Source organism: Cyprinodon variegatus, unplaced genomic scaffold (assembly GCF_000732505.1).
Source record: "Cyprinodon variegatus isolate N-32 unplaced genomic scaffold, C_variegatus-1.0 Scaffold104, whole genome shotgun sequence".
Classification (NCBI taxonomy): domain Eukaryota; kingdom Metazoa; phylum Chordata; class Actinopteri; order Cyprinodontiformes; family Cyprinodontidae; genus Cyprinodon; species Cyprinodon variegatus.
Window position 1 is genome coordinate 1,304,700 of NW_015150557.1, and position 22,220 is coordinate 1,326,919.

The following is a 22,220-nucleotide window of genomic DNA, read 5'->3' on the forward strand; positions in this document are numbered from 1 at the left end:
CTAATCACAGATCACCTCGAGGCAAAATGCAGGAAGGAATAAGAAACATGTGGGTTTAGTGTTGCACTCACTTTTATTGATCAGTGGTTAAAAAGGTCAGCAAATCTCAAGGTTTAGAGCCAGTCTGAGATCTTTACTGTGCAGCTTTATCGGAGAATAATTGCACACAAAAAAAAGAACACTTGAACCATTTGCTCTGGTCCACTTTCTGCAAATCGATCTAACAGCAAATTAACACAGTTTATCAGGTACCATTATAAAACAAAAGTGGAGTATCAATGAGAAGTGCATCTGAGAGGAACAATGTCAATTTTAGAGTAATCATCATAAAAAACCCTCAATCTCCCCAAAGCTCTGATAGTTGATCTACACAGTTCTCTTTAAAATAAAGCAAACCTTAAAAAGATAAAAATATGTCCGTTTGGCATCTATTAGGAAAAGTAATGCAAAGCAGTAAGGTACAGCGTTATTGAATAGAACAGGATCCTGACAGAGTAATCACAATGCAAATTGCAATGTAAATTTGATGTGCAGTAATTGAATGCAGAGATGAATATTCTAAAAAAAACATTCCCCAGACAGTGGATTTAATAAGACATTGCTGACTGTTTTGTTCATTACCTTGATTTTAGAAAAATAGAGATCCATGTACCAAGTTAAAGTGAAGCTTAAACCGATTAAGAAGAGACTTGCTATACATTTTTATTTACATCTGAGCTGCCAAAAAGTATAAAAGTATCAATATTCACAATAGATTTACAATAATCTTTAAATCAGTAGGTTCGAAAACCCGGCTCCTATTCTCTGCCCCAAAATGTAGAAAGACCCAGTGTTTTAAAAAATAAAATAAAACAAACACAATACATTTAATAGGTTTGTAGTGCAACTACCTAATGAATTCTTAAAGATCACTTTTTTAAAAAGTAATGCATTTTTAAAATATACTGTCAAAAAAAGGAGCATCTCTGTGCAGGTCGTTGCTGCGGGTGTTTGTTAAAAAGAGGAAGGCACGGCGGCCCTGGTAGACAGTTTCATTTTTTTTCCCCCACAGGACTGGAGATGGAGCAAGCTTTCAGGTTGTATGACCAGACGACAGGTAGGCCAAACTGGGAATTTGTAGGTAAAAAGAAAAAAAAAAAAAGGCAACAACAACACAGGACTGCAGGGTTGCGCAGGGCGATATGGCAGGACACAGAAGGAGAAAAAAACAAAAACACTTCTGAGGTAAAGGTCAGACGGACGTAGTCACTCCATCTGCAGCGTTATTGACCTCGTTTTTGTTGGAGTCCAGGGCGTTGCGGACGCTCTCTGCGGTTTTCTTCATGGTTTTTAGCTCGCCGGGGTGAGGCGTGGCTCTCCGTAGTAGTGTTCCCTGTGAGAGAGATGCACATCAACAGTTGAACATATACCATTAAAAAGTCCTGATACTGTGGCGTTCAGGCGGGATGACTGAGCTGTGATGCTTACAATTAGCGGATATTGAGTGCTTTAAGGTAAATTGGGGGCTGCATAAAAATACCCGTGATACAAAACCCAGGCTTATCTTGAAGAAAATGAAAATCTAAAACAAGCGGTCATGGCTTCTGCTCTTTTCAGAGCAGAAGTTCTCCCTCAGTTAAGCAAACAAGAACTTGGCAGAGAGACGTTTGAATACCTTCCCATATTTCAACACACTCCTGAGATTGTGGAGAATTAATGTGAATCACAGTGATACCAAGAAGTAGAGCTGCTCGGTTACATCAGGTAATACACATGAAAAACAGGTTTTTAATGGAAATCAGCTGCGAAAGCAATGAGGATGCCTCTCTGTGTCTGTTGGCAGGGTTCGGTCGGAGAGTTTTATATTTACAACTCTGCAGATCTGCAAGTCTTTATTTATATTACCACGTAATGATTCACAATGAATTACACTCCAATAAACAACATCAATCTGGTTTTATGTTTAGCCTTTGAGTCTTTTTGTGAAGGAAATTAAGAGCTGCATCATCTCCTGCTTAAGGTTTTTTAAAACAATTTTATGAATTTTTCATGAATCAAGAGCTAACCAAAATGAAAATATATATATATAATATAATGCATCTATTAAAAACGTCTCTATTCTAAAGTTGATTTATTTCATTGATTCACACATGATTTATTTCAAGCTTTCATTTGTATTAGAGTTTGATGACTTACAGCTAAAAAAATATAAGTTTCTCAGAGAACTTTTATATTTTATAAAGATTTTATTTAAAAAAAAATTAGATTCTAGTGAAGAAATGTTTTCCAGCTGTATAATACGCCAACATTAAGCTTCCTCAATACTTAGTTGGGCCTCCTTTAAAAAAAATGCTTCATCAGGTTTGCATGACACAGCCTGCGTTAATAGAGCTATTATAAAGAAGGATTCTTTCTAAGAGGCCTTCAGCTCCTCTGCATCTGGAGTCCAGAAAAATAAAATCCACTTTTCATAATACTTGTTAGCTGAGGGAGAGATGCGGCGCTCTAAAGCTTCCCGGTAACGCGCTGATCTGAGTTTAAACTTCAGAAAACGCAGTGAACCAAAACCAAATGACATGATGCTCCAAATCATTACTAACTGGGAAATTCATACACATGCCTCTCCATCCTTCCGCCACCATTCTGTCCTTCATATCCAAATGCCTACTTTGGACTAAAATGCATCTTAGACAAAATAAAATTGGTCTCAGAGTTGTGGCCTATATCCTGAGTATGTCTGTGTATCTCTTATAGCTTTACTTTTTCTGTCGCACTTTTTCCTACCACTCAACTTTCAATTATCATTTTTGTACTCTTAACAGCTACCTTCTGGGTAAACCGTCTTTAACGGCTCAACCCTTAATAGGTTTTCACCGACTGATTGTAGGACAATTTATTGTGGAGAATATAATGCATTATATTTTTGTATTGTGAAAACCATAATCTACAGAAGAGGATTAGGGCCACTGAAAAAAAAAAAGTTAACTGATTTTTAAATTTTATTTCAGTTTAACAGAATTTTAACTGAATTCTGAATTCTTAGATTAAAGTAAGAATTTTGAGATTAAAGTCAGAATTCTGAGAAAAAAGTCATAATTCTGACTTTTCCCCCCCAAGTTAAACGGAAAAATAAAATAAAAATCCTCTTCCGTAATAATCTATTGGAAGATAAATTCATTAAAATTATCACCTTTTTTGGGAATTGAATTACTAAGAAATATTAAAAAGTGTTAATTAGTCTCACCTTTTCATCATCGTCATCCTCCTCGCCCTCATCCATGAAGTGAATGGAGCTGATCCTGTTCATGTCTTTGCCATCCCAGACCTCATCAGCCATCCCGTTCACCAGGCTCTCCAGACCTCCAAAGCGGGCCAGATTGTCAGAGCCTGGAAGATGTTTTTGAAGAACCAATACATTTAGCCTCAGTGAGGTTCTGACAGAAAGATAAATCATACATGAAAAATAGCAAGTGCAAACTGCAGGAACTTATTTCAGCAATCAATATGTTTGTTACAATCTGTCCTCGGCTCAATCAATGAGAGCCGTCAAACACCCCGCTGCTAATAAGAGAGGGACTCAAACTGCCAGATCACAGTTTCAAATCCCAGCTTAGTCACAGGCTCACAGCAACACAATCTCCCCTGCCCCCAACCGAAGCCTCACCCAGCTGAAAGCCATCTCTTTAAAACTGCATTTCTAACACAAGCGAAGGACACAGCGTCTCAACAAACAAGCATTTGCTGTGATATCTTGTTTGTTGTGAACAGGATTATAAAAAAAAATAAAAAATACTTGTAAATATCAAACAAATCTACAAACAAAAATCTGTTCAGAGATTTGAAAGTCTGCCATCAGTGGCTTCCGAACGCCACATGGATGAGCTTTCAATGTAAGCCTGTCAGCCAATGTTAAGCCTCTTTTAGCTGGAAAATCCACAACATTTCTGAAAGAAAAAAACATCCTAAGAAGGCCTCAGAGGACCAGAGAGATTCTGATCTATCAAAGGCACGACAGTCCCTTACAGCACCTCATATCAGAGATATAAAAGGATCAGAGGGCAGCGGTTCACCAAGCAGATCATGTAGTAATGTCACTGAATATGGGGTGGCAAATACTTTGGAAGGAGGCGAGAACTGCTGGTCGCTTCTGGACGCAGTCGAAGCAGTTTGTAATTTCAGTCAGGTATCGGAAAAATGTCTCATCTCAGTTTCTGCTTCTGATACCGAGCCCGACTCAATTATTGCAGATATCCACAGGTATTCCATGAGTGACATAAATTACCTGATTCACTGGGCTGCTGAGGCAGCAGGACGCAGGTGAGCACCTTCTCTCCTGATTCAGGATCCTCGTCTGGCTGAAAGGTGAGAAGCGGCTTCGACTGGTTTTCCGACAGCCAAAGGGCCTTCAGATGTAGCGTGGTCAGAGACATCGGCAGGTATGACAGGCTGAACAGGATGGAAAGCAAAACACAGAAACAGTTCAACATTAACAAACAATACGCCTAAGAGTAGAAAGAAATATTTGAACCTAAAATGTGAAATTCATACATATTTAATAACATAACACAAAGTAACATATTTCTATTTTAAATTCTATTTAGTTATAATAATGGCTTAGTGTAAAGGGAACTTTTAGTTATTCAAAAACAGAGACTTTTACATAAGACCAATAAAAAGGGGAGATTTTTCAATATTTGTTTATTATTGTCTTTTCCACAGTATAAATCGTAAAAGTCACATATACATACTGTCACCTGAGAAACTTTAGTGTAAGTTGTGCTCATGTGCTCATTAAATTACCAACATTCTTGTAATAATAATCCAATCCAATAATCCAAACTGAAACCTAACAAAAGGTTAAAAATAAAAATAATCACTGAGCTTTTAGCACCAAACCAGGGTGTTATACACATACTTTATGGTTTTCTTGTTATTTCACAAATTTTCCACTTCAATACTTCCACTAAATAACTTTTACCTCCCAGCAGCTCGCATGCTTCCTACCAAGTCAGGTCTGTGTTAAATATTATAACCAACTAGTGCTCAAAAATCATGATTAATCAATTATTGAAATAATCGTCGACTTATTTAGTAAACGATGAATCGTTAACTGGAGTATAGAGACTCTTAAACATGCCTTTAGCTGACAAAGCGATTCACTCAGAGCAGTAATTATATAGAAATTGTAAAAAAAACTATATAAATATTTTGCATTTGAGATACAAAAACTTTTTCGTGCATCAACATGCTCTATCATGAACTCCTTAAGTGGAAAAGTTTTAGTTTCACCATGATTATTTCTGTAAAAAACTTTCTTTAAAACCTTTTCCTTCCTTTTCAAATAATTGACAGATTCATCAATTAGCAAAATAATCTTTAGTTGCAGACCCATAACCAACCCTTCCACACACTATTATATTTGTCTGTCTCCAATCTTAATGATGCAGTTATTTTCTCCATGACATAAATACTTGATAAGATATCAATCCATTCTCCACTATAGGTACAAAAGTACTATGCCATCTTATGGTTATTGCTTTCTTAGCAGCCAGAAGCAGTATTCTCAACATAACATAGCCCATGTTACGGCCTAAATAATAATGGGGAACACTGCTGAGTTTCCTAGCAGGCGGCAACTGAGGAAGTCATAAAAAGTCTTGGAAAATGTCTGGAGGAAGAGGAGCAGAGCGCAGCATCCACGTTACTTTAGGTCGAGTCTGAAGTTTCTCTGGTCAGACAGGATCTAAGTAAACACGTCTGCTTGTTTTGGTCCCATGTGCTTTATCAAGTCAAGACTTGAGAAACTGCTGAGAGGGCTTCCCTAATACATTACATGTTGATCATCTCCACGCCATGCCAAACTAATGCAGCATTCAACACATAAAGAAACGTCAGCCATTAAAGTCATAGGGAAACGGCCGTTCCAACCGTTGCATTTCTGAATTCTTCCGAGTGGTGCACGATTTTACACGAGTGAATAAAGTGAATGTGATTAGTCAATTATCAAGAGGGCGGGATTGTAGTGGAGGAAGGTTCACAAGCAAGTTTGATTGTGGCCGTTTTTTTTAAAGCATCTTGCTAACCAGTTAGCAACTTAGTACTAGTAGGTTCCCAATGGGAAACTACATTGGGACCAAGTAGCAATAAATTGGTGACTTAGAAATGACACTGTTAAGGAACGCTATGGAGAGGAAACATAAAAGATGAGGAGAGTTTTGTGTCAGAGGTCAGGGATGAGTCTCCTCCGTCATACATGTTTTATTTAGAGGAGGAAAGCGGGGAACAAGATGTTGTGGAAGAGGACGCCAGGGCGGCAGAAGCTTGGTTTGGTGTAGAACGCTTACAGCCGTACATGTTTGAGCCCTTGCCTCGCAGCGCTGCCAGTTCTGTTAGCTCTACGCCTGCCGAAGACACAGACGTCCATCCCCGTGAACACTGGGACGTAGCTCAATGGTAAAGTGAATGATTCTTATTTCTTATTTCGCCTCAATTAGCTACGAAAAATGAATCAAGATGCTACGGATGAAAAGTTTGATTAACAGACGACCGTTGATATATGATTGGCTGAATTTAGGTAAACAAGCTGACGTATAACTAACTGGCCTGCATAAGATAAGGAAAAAAGAAACCAACAGATTTTAAGACAGGATTTTTTTTTTATAGAAATTTTCTACATTTTGGGACAATATCGTCTGATAAAGAACACCTTTATATACATGTTTAAGCCAGAATGATTTGGCATTTAAATGTGATTTCCCTACGACTTTAAAAAACGTTCTCGTTAATGTTGATGTTCTGATGTATTGTGATGAACCTGTAAGTTTAACTTCATTTTCCAAATATATATATTTGCGTTTTCTGTGATCCAATGACGTTCTGTAGGTAAGCCAGTAATGAACGTACCGGTTTCCAGAGACATCCAACACATGCAGCTCACTAGCTTGTGACAGCTCTGCTGGTATCCTCTTCAGGTTGTTGTCTCGCACACAGAAGACGTTGAGACCGCGGCAGCCTCCAATCTAGATGACAACACAAGCATGCATGTCAGCCTGAGCAGAGATATACTGCTTGTTAACACAGTCAGAAAATAGCAATGCAAAAACTATGATGAAAGTGTTTTTCTTGTTTAGGGAAAAAAGCTGAAAAAGAAATTGAAAGCAGGGGAAATCTGTGTTAAGCGTAAGGATGGCAGTGTGACCCAAAATTGGTAATGATGAGAGGAAATGGGATGTGACAGAGTAACAGAAAATTAGGCATAATTGTCAAGGAAAGGCAGGGATCTGGTTGGCAATAAGCTTCATCTGTTACATAATACATCTCGAATGAAGATGTGAATAAAATTCCATTATTTAAAATTTCATGGCTAAAAATGCATGAAAAGCAGCCAAAAAATGCTGGTTTTAAAGAACCATCCCTCCCAAACACGCAAACCAAATCTTAAAAGTTTGCAAATATACATAAATCTGCTTTCTTCACTCATCACACCAATGGATAAAACCAAGCATGGCACAGAAAACTAAAATGAATAAACAAATCTATGCCACCCTCAGACCCTGTCTATACCATGACACCGCCTGCTTGCCTACATTGTCTGCGATACGCGTGTTGAACTGTTATTTTTTTTAATCTTTTTTCTCTACACACTGTAGGCTTTGCATATTTCCCACACAGGGGCATTGTATAAGCTCTAAATAAGCCTTTCAGATGAAGCCTTCAACCAAGCGTGACTTCACTTAGACAGACAAGAGTCTGCAGAAGAAGTGTCACACTCAAAGACAATAGTGACACTCAAGACAGAGCTGAAGCTGAACGAACATGTAGACGCACAACAAACAGGAGCATTGTAGAAAATAAAATGGAGAAAGGGCTTTATTTTGACTTTCAATTCAATCAAAAACAATGCTGCCAGCAGCGCAACTTCAGTCTGTAATTCTCAAGCAGGAAATTGTGTGAAAGAGCTTCAGTTTGAGCAAATCGAGCCACCTCTAGACAGGTAACTGGTGTTGTGCACAATCGCATGCAACCGAGCATGCTAATGAGCGGCTTAATGATGGCATTTTGATACATGAAAACATGTAGTTTAGGTTTAAAGGCAATTTCAACCATTATCAAACAGCAGAAAGAGTCACAAGACTTTCTTCCACAGGCATAAGTTGAAACTCCCACACACGTATCTCTCTGGGAAGCTTATACCCAACATAAACCTAAGGCTTAAGGCCTATCCATCATAACCACTATACTGTGGCATCCTGGGTCTGCACTTCTTTTGTTGTTGTTCCTGAGCCTGCAGCAGGCGGGGAATGAGTCAAGCTATGGGTGTACAGGTACAACAAAATAACCTGGAGCCGGATTAATAGTGTAGCACTCTAGGTTTAGTCCGACACATTATTCAGGGTTTATACAGGAATGAATAACTCAAATTGAATGCTTTTTAATGCTCTTTTAATGCTCTTAGAAATAATTTTAATGCCACCAACAGGTACCTATCGACAGGCTGCAGCCATGTCCTGAATTCCTCGTTTTCAAGCCACTTGAAATTGAAATTTGCTTTTTTCCCCCCATTATCTAGCTTTTTTCCGACTCAAGCTTCTTTTCTGAACATACAGCTTTGCGATCAACCGGAAGCAGTTCCACGCAAATATATCGTGATATAATATGTCTGATGAATTTGTTTTTATAAACATTTTTTTTAATAAAGCACTTTAAATGCCACAATAAACACATTTAATGAATTTTAGTGCCAATTAAGGCCTTAGTTTAAAAAATAATAATTTAATGACTTTTAATGACCCGCGGAAACCCTGTTATGAACCTGGGACTGCTCTTATCCAATCAGTTTGGGGAAAGGAGGGCATTCAGCAGAACTTTCCAAGCAGATTGGGCAAACCGAAGCAAGTTCCCACCAACCAAAGTTTGGTTTAGGCCAATCACTGTAACAAATGAAAATAGCAGCAAACACCATGAACCACAGAAATCTTTTGCTGTTCCCCCTTCAAAGATTAGTTTTCTGTTAAGCTTCTTCATGTGGTATATTGTGAACATCAATCAGTTTAGTTTTAACCAGTATAGAAAAGCAACTAAAGATCATTTTGCAAATCGATTAATATGTCGGTTAATGGGTCAATAATCGGATAGTAAACGAAGACTGAAAGAAGATTTTTTTACAGAATTAAACCAGATGAAACAAAAACTTTTCCACTTGAAAAGTTCTGGATAAAGCACAATGACCGAAGAAAAAGGTTTTTTAATCTTAAAGGCAAATTGTTTATATATCTTTTTACAATTTTGGTATAATTGATTCTCAAAATGGGTTGCTCTGTCAACTAAAGGCATGTTTTAGTGTCTCTGTACTCCAGTTAGTGCTTAATTGATTACTAGTTATCGTTTCAATAATCAATTAATTTAATTAATTGTTTCAGCATTAAACCAGTATAAACTAAACATTTCAATCTCAACACCCTTTTGTTTTTTTTTTTCATTTTTAAATTGAGGTTGCATCAATAGCTACTGAAAAAAAAATAATTTGTAAGAGTGTCAGTAGGGTTGTAAAGGCATACCTGCTTTGGTAACATTGTTAGCTTGTTTCTGTCACAGTTTAAGTTGGAGAGTTTCTTTAAATTTCCAATACTAGCAGGCAAAATCTGTAAGAAAAGAAAACCATGATCAGACTTCATTTCAAAATGTTCCTATTTAAAATCTACACAAAACTGCATCCTTATTTAAAAAAACAACAACACACAAATGATCACGCATTTCTTATTAATACATATTTACAATCCTATATTCATTTCTCCTACTGATCAGATATCATTAAAGAAAAAATAAAATAAATCTATGCATTAAGGTTTGCTAACACCAACACATCATGACACGATGCAAAAATATCTATGGACTGTCTGCTAAAATCATGTTAGACTTTTACTGGACTGCTGCTTATCAAAGATGAACTAAACTACCTGTAATTACCATTTAGTTCAACAGAATAAAATGATTTGATATTTTGAAGCAGTTTTTGATAAGTCATTACAAGCAAAATGTAAAGGTAGAAGATGAAATCGTTATAAATTGTATTAACAATTATTAATACTCCTGGTATACAACAACAACAAAGAGCAAGTACCAATGGTAATATGGCAAACCACTAAACTGCATATCTGCAGCTAAGTTTGGATCGCAAGTCAGTCTTTTGTTGGTCAGGTTGTTTTAAAGTCTCTATTGACGCTTTAACACTAAGTTCAGGTCATTCTGGGCAAGTAAATGTTTTATTCTTTGGCCAGTTTTTCAGACCTGGCTTATATTTTTCTAGTATTTTCTATTAACTGGCCAACAAGGCCTTTTTTGATTCTATTTTTTCATCATAAAAACAGTCTGACCGGTCAATCTAAAGTAGCTTGACCTTTTTGCTGCTGCTTGATTTTAGACTTGTGCTCAAACTGGTCATCATAAGCCATCAATTTGAGGCACTCAAATAATATAGAGAAAGACCAACCTGTATTTGGTTCTCAGTGAGAACAAGCTCTGTCAGACTTTCACAGTTACCAATGGATTCTGGAAGATACGCTATCCTGTTCTGGTCAGCTTTCAGGATGGAAAGCTTCCTTAGTTTTCCTGCACAGAGAGAAAACACCTTTTGATAAATGTGACATGCCAGAAATCATCATAGCAGGATACAGACGGGAACTGTTTTTGTAAACATCTGCAAAGATCATACAGGTTCACACTCTGAATGCATCAAAAGACCTCTAAAAAAAGCTAAATGGCCTCTACTTATATAGCGTTTTTTCCAAGTCAGAAGACTTTGCCAAAGCTCTGTACACAACCATTTACCCATTCACACACACACACATTGGAGCCAAAGGTCCTCTGACCACCACCAGTAGGCACTGCAGGTGAAGTGTCTTGCCCAAGAACACAACTATACTGAAAGCCTGAGACGGGGCTTGAACCAACAATTCAATAAAATGGAAACGTTTGACTATAATTGCACAAATAGTTTATGTCTCATTATCAAACTACATTTATACAAGCAAAAAACAACCTTTTAAATAAAATTTAGTGAAATATATGTTAGCCAAGGGGTGCAAATGCCATGTAGATGCATCATTTCCCAGCAAATTCAAAACTAATACGACTAAGACTATTAGACTAAGACTAATACAAAAACGCATACAAAGAAAAAAGTATGTTATATGAGAAAATAAAAGAATTCTGACAAGCTGATGGAAATTTCTATAGAAATTATTCAAAATTAAAAGTAGCAGTGTGGCTCATCATAATAGAGCCCCTTCGTGAAATCATTTTAAATGTTTCAGGGTTTGGTTTTGTTTCTTAGCTAATGGTCCTCAGGTTTTCATCAGCTTAAAAACATCTTCATACTGATTTTGCCCCGTGTCAAGATCCTGATTATTCTCAGTTAGAGGTGGGAATGTGAATAGTTGTAAGGTTTTCTCTTAAGCTTTGGATCAAATTAGAAAATTAGAAAATGTCCAAATAAAATCAGACAAAGACACTAAATTATGCTGAAAAAGAAAAAAAAAATCCCCGTTCTTACCGACACTTTCTGGAATATACTCCAGATTGTTCTGTGACACCAGCAAATCAGTGAGTGACACCAGTCCTCCCAGCTGCTCCGGTAGAAACTCCAGCTTGTTTTCAGATACATCCAGATATAACAAGGTCTTAATATTGCACAGCTCCTACAGTGCAACACAAACACAGGCACTTAGAAAATGTGCATTTGGAAATAATAAGGCAGAAATGATCCTTCACTCTTAGTCTGGGAGAAGATATTCTTTTCTTCTTGTTAAAAAAACAATGACAACTAATAAAAGTAGGCATCATGGTTCTTGGCTCTAGTATTTCTCATATTCAAACATTAATTTCATCAGTTATATTTCTATGTTATATACGGTTGGACAGAATTCTTTAACACAATAAGAAAACTGAATAAAATAGGCTAAATAGACGAGGATCCAGTACAAAAATGCAGACAATGACTGAGTGACTTACAGCAGGTATTTCAGTTAAGTGGTTTCCATCCAGCCATAAGTCCCGCAGGCTAATAAGACAGCCAATTGATTCAGGCTGCGAGTGTGGAAAACATAAATGGAAGAGACGAGGAAACAGGAAGAGGAGAAAATAAAATGGAAAATATCAGTTTAGCTTTTATATGAACAATCTGTTGCGCTAATTTTAATATGATGGTAATTTTCAAATTAATTTTAAACGAGCTCAGAGTTATAATGACTAAAGGCTTTAGGCGAGAAGTAAACAGAGCAGCAAGCATAGGGAGGAGATCAAGGAGGGGTATTTCAGCAAAGGTCACTAAGACCAACATGAACATTTCTACAGCTTTAACAGGAGGCTATGGAGAGGTCCGTAATCAGTATGTTTTCCTCTCTCACTGCTCAGATAAATCATTCTACAAATAAAGGAAAAAGGTTGTACAACATGGAAGAAGTGTTCTCCACAGGACTGTCTGTAATTGGTCTTTCCAACCGGGGGTCATTTTGATGGTTTCTCTCTTTCTGAGGACAGCTTTCCTCGTTAATTGGGCGTTTTATCCATTGGTGGGCGACAGATACCCACAAGCCCAGTTTTTTACACTGTAGTGTGTTTTCACAGAAACTCAACAGGTTGGCATATTTCAGACAAACACAAAAACATGCTGCAGTTTTTTTACTAATGAAAAACTGAATTGCTTCATAATCCCTTTCATACATCATAAGGTAGAAAGGAGTTTTTTCACTATCCAGCTCACAATGAGGAATACATTTTCAGCATAACCCTTTCAAAAACATGCATTCATATTTTTTATTCCTAATCGAATATATTTTTGCTGTGTTTGAAAAGCTGAGTGGGAAAATGCCTGAAGAATAAAAAAAAAAAAAATCAGTCTTTTTTAGTTTTATAGGGAACAAAACAAACAAGTTTTGTGATTGTTGAGGTATAAAAACATTTTCCATTTCCTAACTTTATTCTTTCTAGTCTTGAAATCCTTCACGGTCAACAGAAAAGCCATTCTTGTGAGATTTTAAGTTAAAAAGAAGGCTTTGAACGGATAGCCATCCTACCATCTGCATGATAAGATTGAACATCTGTTCTCAGGGGATCTAATCTGCCTGAATGCGACAAGCTCAAGGAAATGGGAGGATTTTAATTTGCTCATTTTGCTGACAGAGAAATGTTCTTCTGACGAATAAAATAAAGAAAAGCAAATAAAAGAAGTCATTTTTTTTCTCTAAACTTACCAAACTGCAGAGTTCATTATTGCCGAGGTCAAGTTCTTCAAGTTTATGAAGTTGAGATAATGACCTGTTGGTGACAAATACTTTAAAATTCAGACACAGAATTAAAAGGAAATGGACACACACATATCGATGGAGGACTTACTCTGGCAGCATCGCCAGGATATTTTCTCTGAGCTCTAGTGATACCAAATTAGACAGTCTGTAATCAGAAACAGAAAGGAAGAAGATTACATGTTAGGAAATGGAGTTTGCAAAAAAGAACAAAAAAAAAGAAAAACTGCCCCAAAACTGATGGTCTTCCTTTCAGATAACAGGGAACAGGAAGTACTTGGGAGGTGTGTCTGTTATCAAGCGCTGCAAAATTGCAGCGGCATAAACAACTGCTTCGTACTTTCAATTGCAGAGTAAAATGTCTTAGAGACTACGAGAGACCAAAGTACAGGAGTTATCTTTTGGTATCAATGCTCTTTGTCAACATGTACCCAATTAAAGCAAGATTTGATATTTATCATGTTGTTCACCTGCTACATTTGGAACCAAAGCATTAAAGGTAAATATAAATGTTTTTGTGAAGAACTGATCCGTAAAATGTTGTGTGGATATTTGGCATTCTATACACTTATGTGTTTAATATTGATGTATTTAATGTTTTTTATTATTATTATTATTATTAATAGCAAAGATGTGAAGTGGAAATAAAGTGCTACATGGTTTTTAAAACATTTTATCTAAATTTTGCAGTGTCCGTATATATTTCAGGCATATTTTCCTTTTTTTTTTTTTTTTTTTTTTCACATTTTCAAACAGATCAATTTGTGATATTTTTAAAACTTGGGACATTGTTCCATTACCTAACCCCAAACTAAACCTCCTGTCTGCTGCACTGTGCTGTCATCTTCGCTGATTCTCTCTAAAAACCTCTATAAGCTGTTACAGAACAGCTAAAAATAAACCCCACTTAGATTTTATTAAGAGGTATCAGACCGTGGGAAAATATTAATTCACACAATTTCTTTAGCTTTTCTCCTTTCCAACATTTCATCGTTTTAATTCCACTGACTTTATACATCCCTGCTTTGTTTACATTACATCCTCATAGCTTCAGCATCATTTTATGATTTTAACATAAACCTTCCTCTCTATGCAGAGTTATAGTCAACATTTAATGTTTCCCATGGAAGCAGATGAGCACCACATCTTAAATTAAACCAAATAAAAGCCTTCATGAACCACAGGGTGACCCTCTGCTGAGGCCACAAGAAATACAACTACCCATCAATCTTGCTTCTTGTTGCTGTTTATGCATTTATTTTTTTATTTTCACTAGCCACAGCAGGTCACTAAGCTACTGAACAGATTTCTTGACAGAAAAAAAAGAAACAAAACCCTTACATCCCAGAGATAAACTATTGGAAGCTTTTAACCCCTTGTCTATTTATCTTATCTAGTCTGAAACCTGCAGCCTTTAATGCAAACTGTGTTCTGCTTTTCATTAAATGCTCCCCCTTGATGGAGACAGGCATTTGAGTCAATGCATTATAAAAAAAAAGAAAAAAAAAAGAAAATGGGCATGTTTGGGAGGGAAAAGCTGTACTGCAAGGCAAAGGAGGGAGACAATTTCCACAATACAAAGGTTGAAAATCAATATACCTGAAAGTAGTTGATGTTGCCACAAAGCAAGTGCCCCCCCTCCAAAAAAAACCCACCAATAATACTTTCAAAACGCAGTTGAAGCAGAATCTAAAAAAAACAAAACCTAAATCCCCACCTACTGTGGAGAAACTATTTTTAGATTTATCCGTTTAAAGCCGCTGAGTGAGATGCTGTGCATGACACAAAATAATACAAATGGATGAAAGTCCCAGCAGCCCTTGTCATTTTTATCCCAAAACCATACTTAATCCCCGAACATATGGGCTTATTCATGTCAATACCTAGACATAAAAAATAAACATATTTATTTATTTTATCCAGGAAGCAAGCATGAGTTCAAAAAGCCACAAAACTTAGCAATCCTCATAATAAATCGTTGTCAAAGAAAGAGTCAAAGACTGAAATAAGTAAACAAACACTAATTTAACACCAATATATATGAGAAAGCTAAGAAAGAACCCACTATGTTGATCAACATTTTAAGACAATCCGTTGAAGCAGAGAGACAGAAACCTTTTTCCAATAAACATAATCACCCTTTCATTTATCCTACTGAGTGAGACGATCAGGAGCAGAGTAGACTATATATGGTGCTCATACTAGATGCCTGTATATCATGACATCAGAGTTTCCTACTCAGTGGCTTCCTGTGAATCTCTAGATTGCAGTCTAACCTTAAATTTACATTGCCTCTGGGTAAAGTGAGGTAGCAGTAAATCTAATCTAGGGAGAGAACATACTGGTTAAGCTTCCAAGGCGTAGTTTATAAAATGTTCAATAAGGTTGACAACAGGGCCATTCCAGATCCTAAGAATAGCCTGATTTACTGGTTCAAAAAAATAAATAAATCAATTACAGAGCGTCTTTGGATAACTGTCAGGCTAGAGGACACTGGAACACAAGTGTATCTAGAGTAGGTGAGTTTAACATAGATTTTAAAACAACATAAACATTTCCCCTGCTTGACTGTTGTTTACAGCATGGTCAAACCTTAATACAGTTAAATGAAAGACTTGGATATCTGGTTAGTGTTGAAGGACTCAAGAGCATGCTTTAAAAATGTATCAACTGCTAAGGCATGGTGGTGTTGGTGTCATGCTGAGGGTTTTTTTCAATGACAAAAGAAAAAAACAAAAGATAGAGAGATAACACTTTGCATGGTTTAATTGGACAACTGAGAGAAGCACACATCTAAACAGAATCTGGAACTAATGAAGCACATTAAGCTTCTGGAATAAACCCTGACGTCAACCTTATCAAAATTACTGAATCTGTATCAACGGCGAGCCTTTGGCTGAGAAGCAACTAACTGAAATTAGTTCTTTCATTTCTGATAATATGTTATTTAAGGTGTTTTTACTACAAGAAAATCAGCGATAATTTCAAACATGCACAATTTTCCTTACATAATTAGAATCAGAATGAGAAATACTTTAATAATCCCAGAGGGAAATTATTTTTGTTACACGCTCCAGTTACAGTTTTATATATTTACACAGACATGAAGAAAAAAGAAATCTAATAAATCAAAATGTATCCATAATGACCCTCAAACTGACTGTGAGAATATGTCCACCCCAGAGCTGCACTGTATGTTTCCTCATTAACTGCATCTCTGTAAATCCTGTAAGGTTAAAATCAGGTTGATCCTTAAATTCCAAACCCACTTTAAAACACATCCCCTGTGCCCCCCTCGGTCCTAAAACACATAGCTCTGTTATTAAATTCACGTACAGCTAAACTCTACAATAAAGGAGAGCTTACAGGGGCATGAATATTGGCAGACATGTCATCCACTGCCAGAGGCGAATATATGTAAAAAGACAGAGCAGCCTAGTCAGAGACAGTGACTAACGTGTCTGGAAGCAGTGATGTGGTTGTTTTGGGGAAGAAATCAGGACATAAAAGAAAGCAGACATGCTGGGTCTGTTCCTGTTTCTGACGTTATTTGCTGCTTAACTTGTGGTTGATTGAGCTTTAGTTAGAAACATGGTTATGTTTTTTGTTTTTTTTTTCTAAAGGAAAAAAAAGAATGTGTGGGATGTTTTTAAAGTCCAGAGGATTTTAAAGAACAGAAACTATTGTATGCAAGAATTGTTCCACAGCCCACAAAGAACGGCTGCTACATTTCAGAAGTAACACATTTAACTATAATATGAAGCCTCATTAAAAAGCACATCCCGATTTAAGATAACCTTGCAAATAGAGGTGGGTGTTTATTTGTAAAGAACCAAAAGGCAACTTTACATCCTGTATGCACTTTGTACATTCCCTTTTTATTCTTTGATTAGAATAAAATATTTGACCATTTAAGTGCATCTCCTTACCTTCCAATGTCTTCAGGAAGAGCCTGCAGTGAAACATCATTGATGGACAGGCATGTTAGATTTTTAAGTAGGGTAAAGCTTTCAGGTAACCTGAAAAATAAATAGGAGAGAAAGTAACTGTTAGATTAACATTATCCAGTCTATGAGTTGTCCAGAACTTGTTTCAATTACTTTGAAGGGTACAACCTGTATAAAACTGATTCCTTAAAATGCCTTAATTGATTCTTTTTTTTTAAGATAGCGTCATTGAAAAAAACAAAAGATCCAACCTTTATCTCTGACATGATATAAATAACCATTGGATCCCCTAATTATTATTCATTATTTATTAAATAAATGTAACTAAAGCTTTTTTTTTGGCTCCATTGTGATTAATCCAAGATGTTGTCATCAATAATCCAAATAAATCATTATTTCCTTGGGGTATGACAATAATATGACAGCTTTTTCTTTCCCTTTCTGTTCCCACCAGAACAGGCTGGATCTGTAACAGAACACGACATCAGCTCCCTGTCGTTCAGTCATCTATCGATGTAGTAAAATAATTCAATACTAATTGCCCCCCCCCCTCCTTGCAAAGGGTTGACCCAAAAAATTGTTACGGATTCAAGTAATAATCAATGAATGCCGCTCATTTCATTCAATTCTCATTTTTGTATTTTTCTGACTTCTTAAGAGAAAAACAGGATCCGTCTGCCACAGGAGGTTTTATAAAAGCTAAACAATCCTTTGTGCCTGCATTTGGTTTCTGCTTTGACAAAATCTGTTACCTGGTGAGCGACTGAACTGAAGTCAAACGTATAACTGTCCTTTTCCAGCCCTCTGAAGCCCAAAATCAGGTAAGTTTTATAGGTCTAAACTTAACTTACTTTTTGTACTTTTTTTATGTACAAAATAACTTCAAAACCCAATTACCATGAAGTTGCAACTAGGACCTTAGCAATATAACAGGTATAAACAAGCAGTGTACAAGTGGAAAATTGTGTTACTACAGCGAAGAAAGTGCTGATGAGGTTAAATATGTAAACTACTGAATTGCAGCAACTTTTGCTTCCAATTACAGCAGACTACTAAACACCCCCACACTGTAAAGGCATGTGGCGCTGCTCATGCTGAGGCGTAAATTAGACGTAGTCTCAAATCTAAATTGAAACCAAAACACAATCTGCAAACCGATTAAAAAAAGGCAAAGGATGTATTAAACCTATGAAAAGGAGACATATTTTTGTTTTTCATCTTGGAAACATTCACTCAACACCTTTGTAGTTAATTCCACCTTGCATTAGAATGCACTGGTGAAAGGAAACATCTAGAAAGTACCTCATTAATGGATTTCCGCTGAAATCTGCAACTTGGAGGGCTTTGCAGTAGGAAATGCTCTCTGGAATGTCTTGAATATCTGATTGAAAGACAAAGCAGATGTGGACGTTAACGGACAGAGATGTAGGTTAGAGGAGAAGTTAGGCTATATAAATTAATTAACACACATTCAATTTAAAGATCAACCTAAATCCCAGGACCGGCTGGGTGATGCACACAGGAGACCAAGCCTTTCAATGTGTTTGAGATGAGCCAACATGGGGTCAGAGGTGTCAACACACACTCCACTACTTCCTTGCAAGTTCATATTTCTGGATTTTTTTGTTTAAACAAAAACACATCCTCCACCCTCCCTTTGCTCATGTATGAAGCAACAGGGCAAAATCAACCTACACACAAACTGCTGAGGCTGCTGCTCATACCTAGTTAGGGATGCACCTTTTAAAAACATGAGGAAAAGAGATAAAAAGTTTTGCACAGTTGAAATAAATAATTAATCTGGGGTCGGGTTGAGGGTTTGTCAATCACGCATCTACATTGCGTTGCTGCATCATCATAGATCCTTGCTTCAAATGAAGTGCTGTCTGAGAAAGTGATGATCTCTACGGTTCATTAGGGATTTTCAGCTTTGCTGCAGATGGTACAGTAGTGTCTCCACCAATGAAATCTTCTATTCAAATCATATAATGAGGCTATTTTGGAAAAAAAAGACATCAGGCATTCATCTTTTAATTGATTGGGCGCTCTCTCTTTTGAGGAAACAATCATATTTCAACTCAATAAATCCATTAACCTAATTAGCAGAAAGATTTTAAAAAGGATGTTTTCTTTTCTGTCTGTACATTTTAATCTTGTGTTGAGCTTCTTATTTTCAGTTTGGCGCCTAGCAAAAGTATTCAACTCTTGAAGTTTTTTATGCTTTCTTATAAAAACAAACACGTCTATGCATTTTCTTGGGAATTTATGGACTCCATATTGTTTTAAATTTGCCCAGGTTCAGTCTTAAAGCTCGGTTTATGCTTGACATAAATGCAAGATTTGCACGATTAGGTTGCCTTTAAGCATTCACGTCCTGAAATGTTCCACATCCTCCATCCAGGAGAATTAGCAGCTACCCACACAGCCCCGTGGAGAAGAAAAAAAAATACAGTGAATGAGCAACAACTCCAAGTAGAAGGTTTGGAAATAAAAACTCTGTGTTTTCTACTTCTACACATAATGTGGTGTTCTATGCTGGCTGTTTGTGCCCTACACTGCCCCCTAAAGTCTAACCTAAAAAATTATGCAACAAGCATAAACTTTGCCACAGATTCTTTAATTCAATTCAGTTTATTTATATAACGCCAATTCACAACATAAGTCATCTCAAGTCACTTTACAGTTCAACCAGACCATACAGTCAAAATAATTCAATGTTTTCTATCCAAGGAAAACCAGTTGATTGCATCGACTTTACCCACTGCAAGTCTGGACATTTTAATTGAGATTATGCTTTGATTTAAAGTGGTAAATCAGTTGTTTGAGAACAGCTGTTTCAGGGAGAAGACGTATCAAACCCATCCAGGAGGACAGCCATGTCTATGGAGGTTTTCAGTTTCATATTCTGTCCATTTCTGGATGATCATCTGAACCTGACTGTGTCCTAAACTTCACAACTTAATCCATGGCCCATCAACTGGGTTTTTTGTGTGTGTTTTTTATTTTACAGCGTTCACAGAACAGCTGTATTTACATTAATATTAAAGAATATCACACATGTATACTTTTTGTACATGAGGACACTTCAGATGGCAACTTCTTAATTGATTTGAATGGGTTGGGTAGACTCATGATTAGGGGTGTGGAAAAATTATTTTGGCAATATATCGTGATTTTTGGCTGCCTGATATAATATCAATCTTTTAGTTCTTAGTATCGATTTTTTTTACAGCAAAATATTTTTACCCAATACTGAGGGAAAATGGGCTACCCTGGTACCGCCACTCTGGCAGATAGTGCTGTTGAGCCCTTCTGCTGTGTGGCGCAAAGCTATATCTGTAATTGAGGCAGTCCCAGTGGAAGATGTGGACTGACGCAAACCCCAAGCAACATGGATACCAAAATACATATACAGAGGTTGTTTTATTATTTATACATTCTATTTTGATAGCAAGAAAAATACTGCAATAAATTTTGATATTGCAATATAGTAATAATATCGTATTGTGACCCATAGTCACCCCTACTTATCTTACTTACACATAAATAAAAAATATAAATCTATTTCCTTCTACTCAACCATCATGCAAAACAACAGCAACAATGACTTAAAGATGAAAAAATTCAAGAAAAATGAACTATTTTGCAAGGTCTTGTCAATATTTTACAAAGACCTATTTTTAAACCAAATGCAACCCATCTCCTAATAGAAATAAAAATACAATTTTCATTCAAACAGAAAAAAAAAAGGTTTGAATTTGGTTTCTCGTCTGAATCTAGTTCTAAACCATCTTGCTAATGAAAACCACTCTCTGTTTTTATGTTCCCCGGTTTCAGCAGCTTCACAAACGAGGAGTTAACCTGTCAGAGTTGATTCATTTGCTGAATTCTGCACTGTTGCTCAACCCTGGATGTTCAAGCTGTTAAAAATAAAACCCCCAGAAAAACAGCTGCATGTGTAGATTAATCTATCATACTTTAGTGTCAGATAGGTCTTTATTTTTACCATTTCGTGAAAGATCCAACTCCATCAGCTCCATAAAGTTGCCAATCTCTGCTGGAATTCGGAGGATCTCATTGTCACTCAGGGTTAGTTTCCGAAGTTTCAGCAGCTGAAACAAAGGCTGGAGAAACAAAGAAAAAAACAAAAACAAATAGTCATTGAAACCCTTCACGAGGAAGCACATTTAAAACAGAAAACAAATCAATGATTAAACAATACAAAGTACTTTAAATGATAAGGTGCCAGCATATCTCTCTATTTTCTGCATCCACTCATTCATTATAAAACAATGAAAGATTATTTATTGATGGATCAAAGGCTAAAAGAAATTCTGATCAGCATGCTAAATAGATATATCACTGATTACAATTTTATTTTATTTTAGAAAACTGATTAAACTACTTTCCACAGCTACCCAACTCAGTTTTTTCTGAAACTGCTGTAAATGGGTTTAATGTGTTGAGCTGCTTTACGCTTTGAAACCAGTTAGAATTTACTGTGGTAATATCACTAATAAGATTTCTGACTTTAAACCAATGAAAAGCAAAGCTTTCTAAGGTTAGTCACCTTAAGTTTACGCATTTTTTCAAAATGACAACAAGAATTAGAGATACTGGGACAGTACATGAGCTCTGCGCTTATTTAAAAGCTACATTTTTATTGTTTTTCGCATTTTGTAATTATTCCTTAACCTTTACACTAAAGCAAGATTGGAAAAACTAAAGCAAATAGATCACAAATCCCACTCAGTGAACAAAATCAGCCACAATGCCGACTTTATAAAGGTCAACTTTTAAAAAGTTGGATTTCCTTCTATTCAAACAGTTTGAAAACTGTAAATTCCCAATATTCTGGGTGTATGAGCGCAAATAATAGGTTTTTCACAGTTTAAAAACTGCTTAGATGCAAAAATTGAATATTATTTTAATTTCTTTATTTTCTATTCATTTTAAAAGTAAAAGTAACTTTTATGATTTTCTTGTGCTGTAA

General features: G+C 36.4%; 1 protein-coding gene across 1 annotated transcript in view; it reads right to left on the reverse strand.

The window, feature by feature from the left end:
• Window positions 1-31: 31 nt before the first annotated feature.
• The window catches only part of lrrc1 (leucine rich repeat containing 1), a 30,901-nt gene continuing 8,712 nt past the window's right edge, over window positions 32-22,220 (reverse strand). Inside the window, exons 3-15 of the mRNA XM_015374521.1 lie at window positions 21,234-21,351; window positions 18,530-18,608; window positions 17,210-17,299; window positions 13,372-13,428; window positions 13,230-13,293; window positions 11,989-12,063; window positions 11,531-11,675; window positions 10,469-10,587; window positions 9,537-9,620; window positions 6,883-6,998; window positions 4,262-4,425; window positions 3,224-3,366; window positions 32-1,372 (exon numbers count right to left, since the gene is read on the reverse strand). Coding sequence (XP_015230007.1) covers window positions 1,232-1,372; window positions 3,224-3,366; window positions 4,262-4,425; window positions 6,883-6,998; window positions 9,537-9,620; window positions 10,469-10,587; window positions 11,531-11,675; window positions 11,989-12,063; window positions 13,230-13,293; window positions 13,372-13,428; window positions 17,210-17,299; window positions 18,530-18,608; window positions 21,234-21,351 — 1,395 coding nt within the window. The 3' untranslated portion in view covers window positions 32-1,231. The remainder of the gene's footprint in view (window positions 1,373-3,223; window positions 3,367-4,261; window positions 4,426-6,882; window positions 6,999-9,536; window positions 9,621-10,468; window positions 10,588-11,530; window positions 11,676-11,988; window positions 12,064-13,229; window positions 13,294-13,371; window positions 13,429-17,209; window positions 17,300-18,529; window positions 18,609-21,233; window positions 21,352-22,220) is intronic.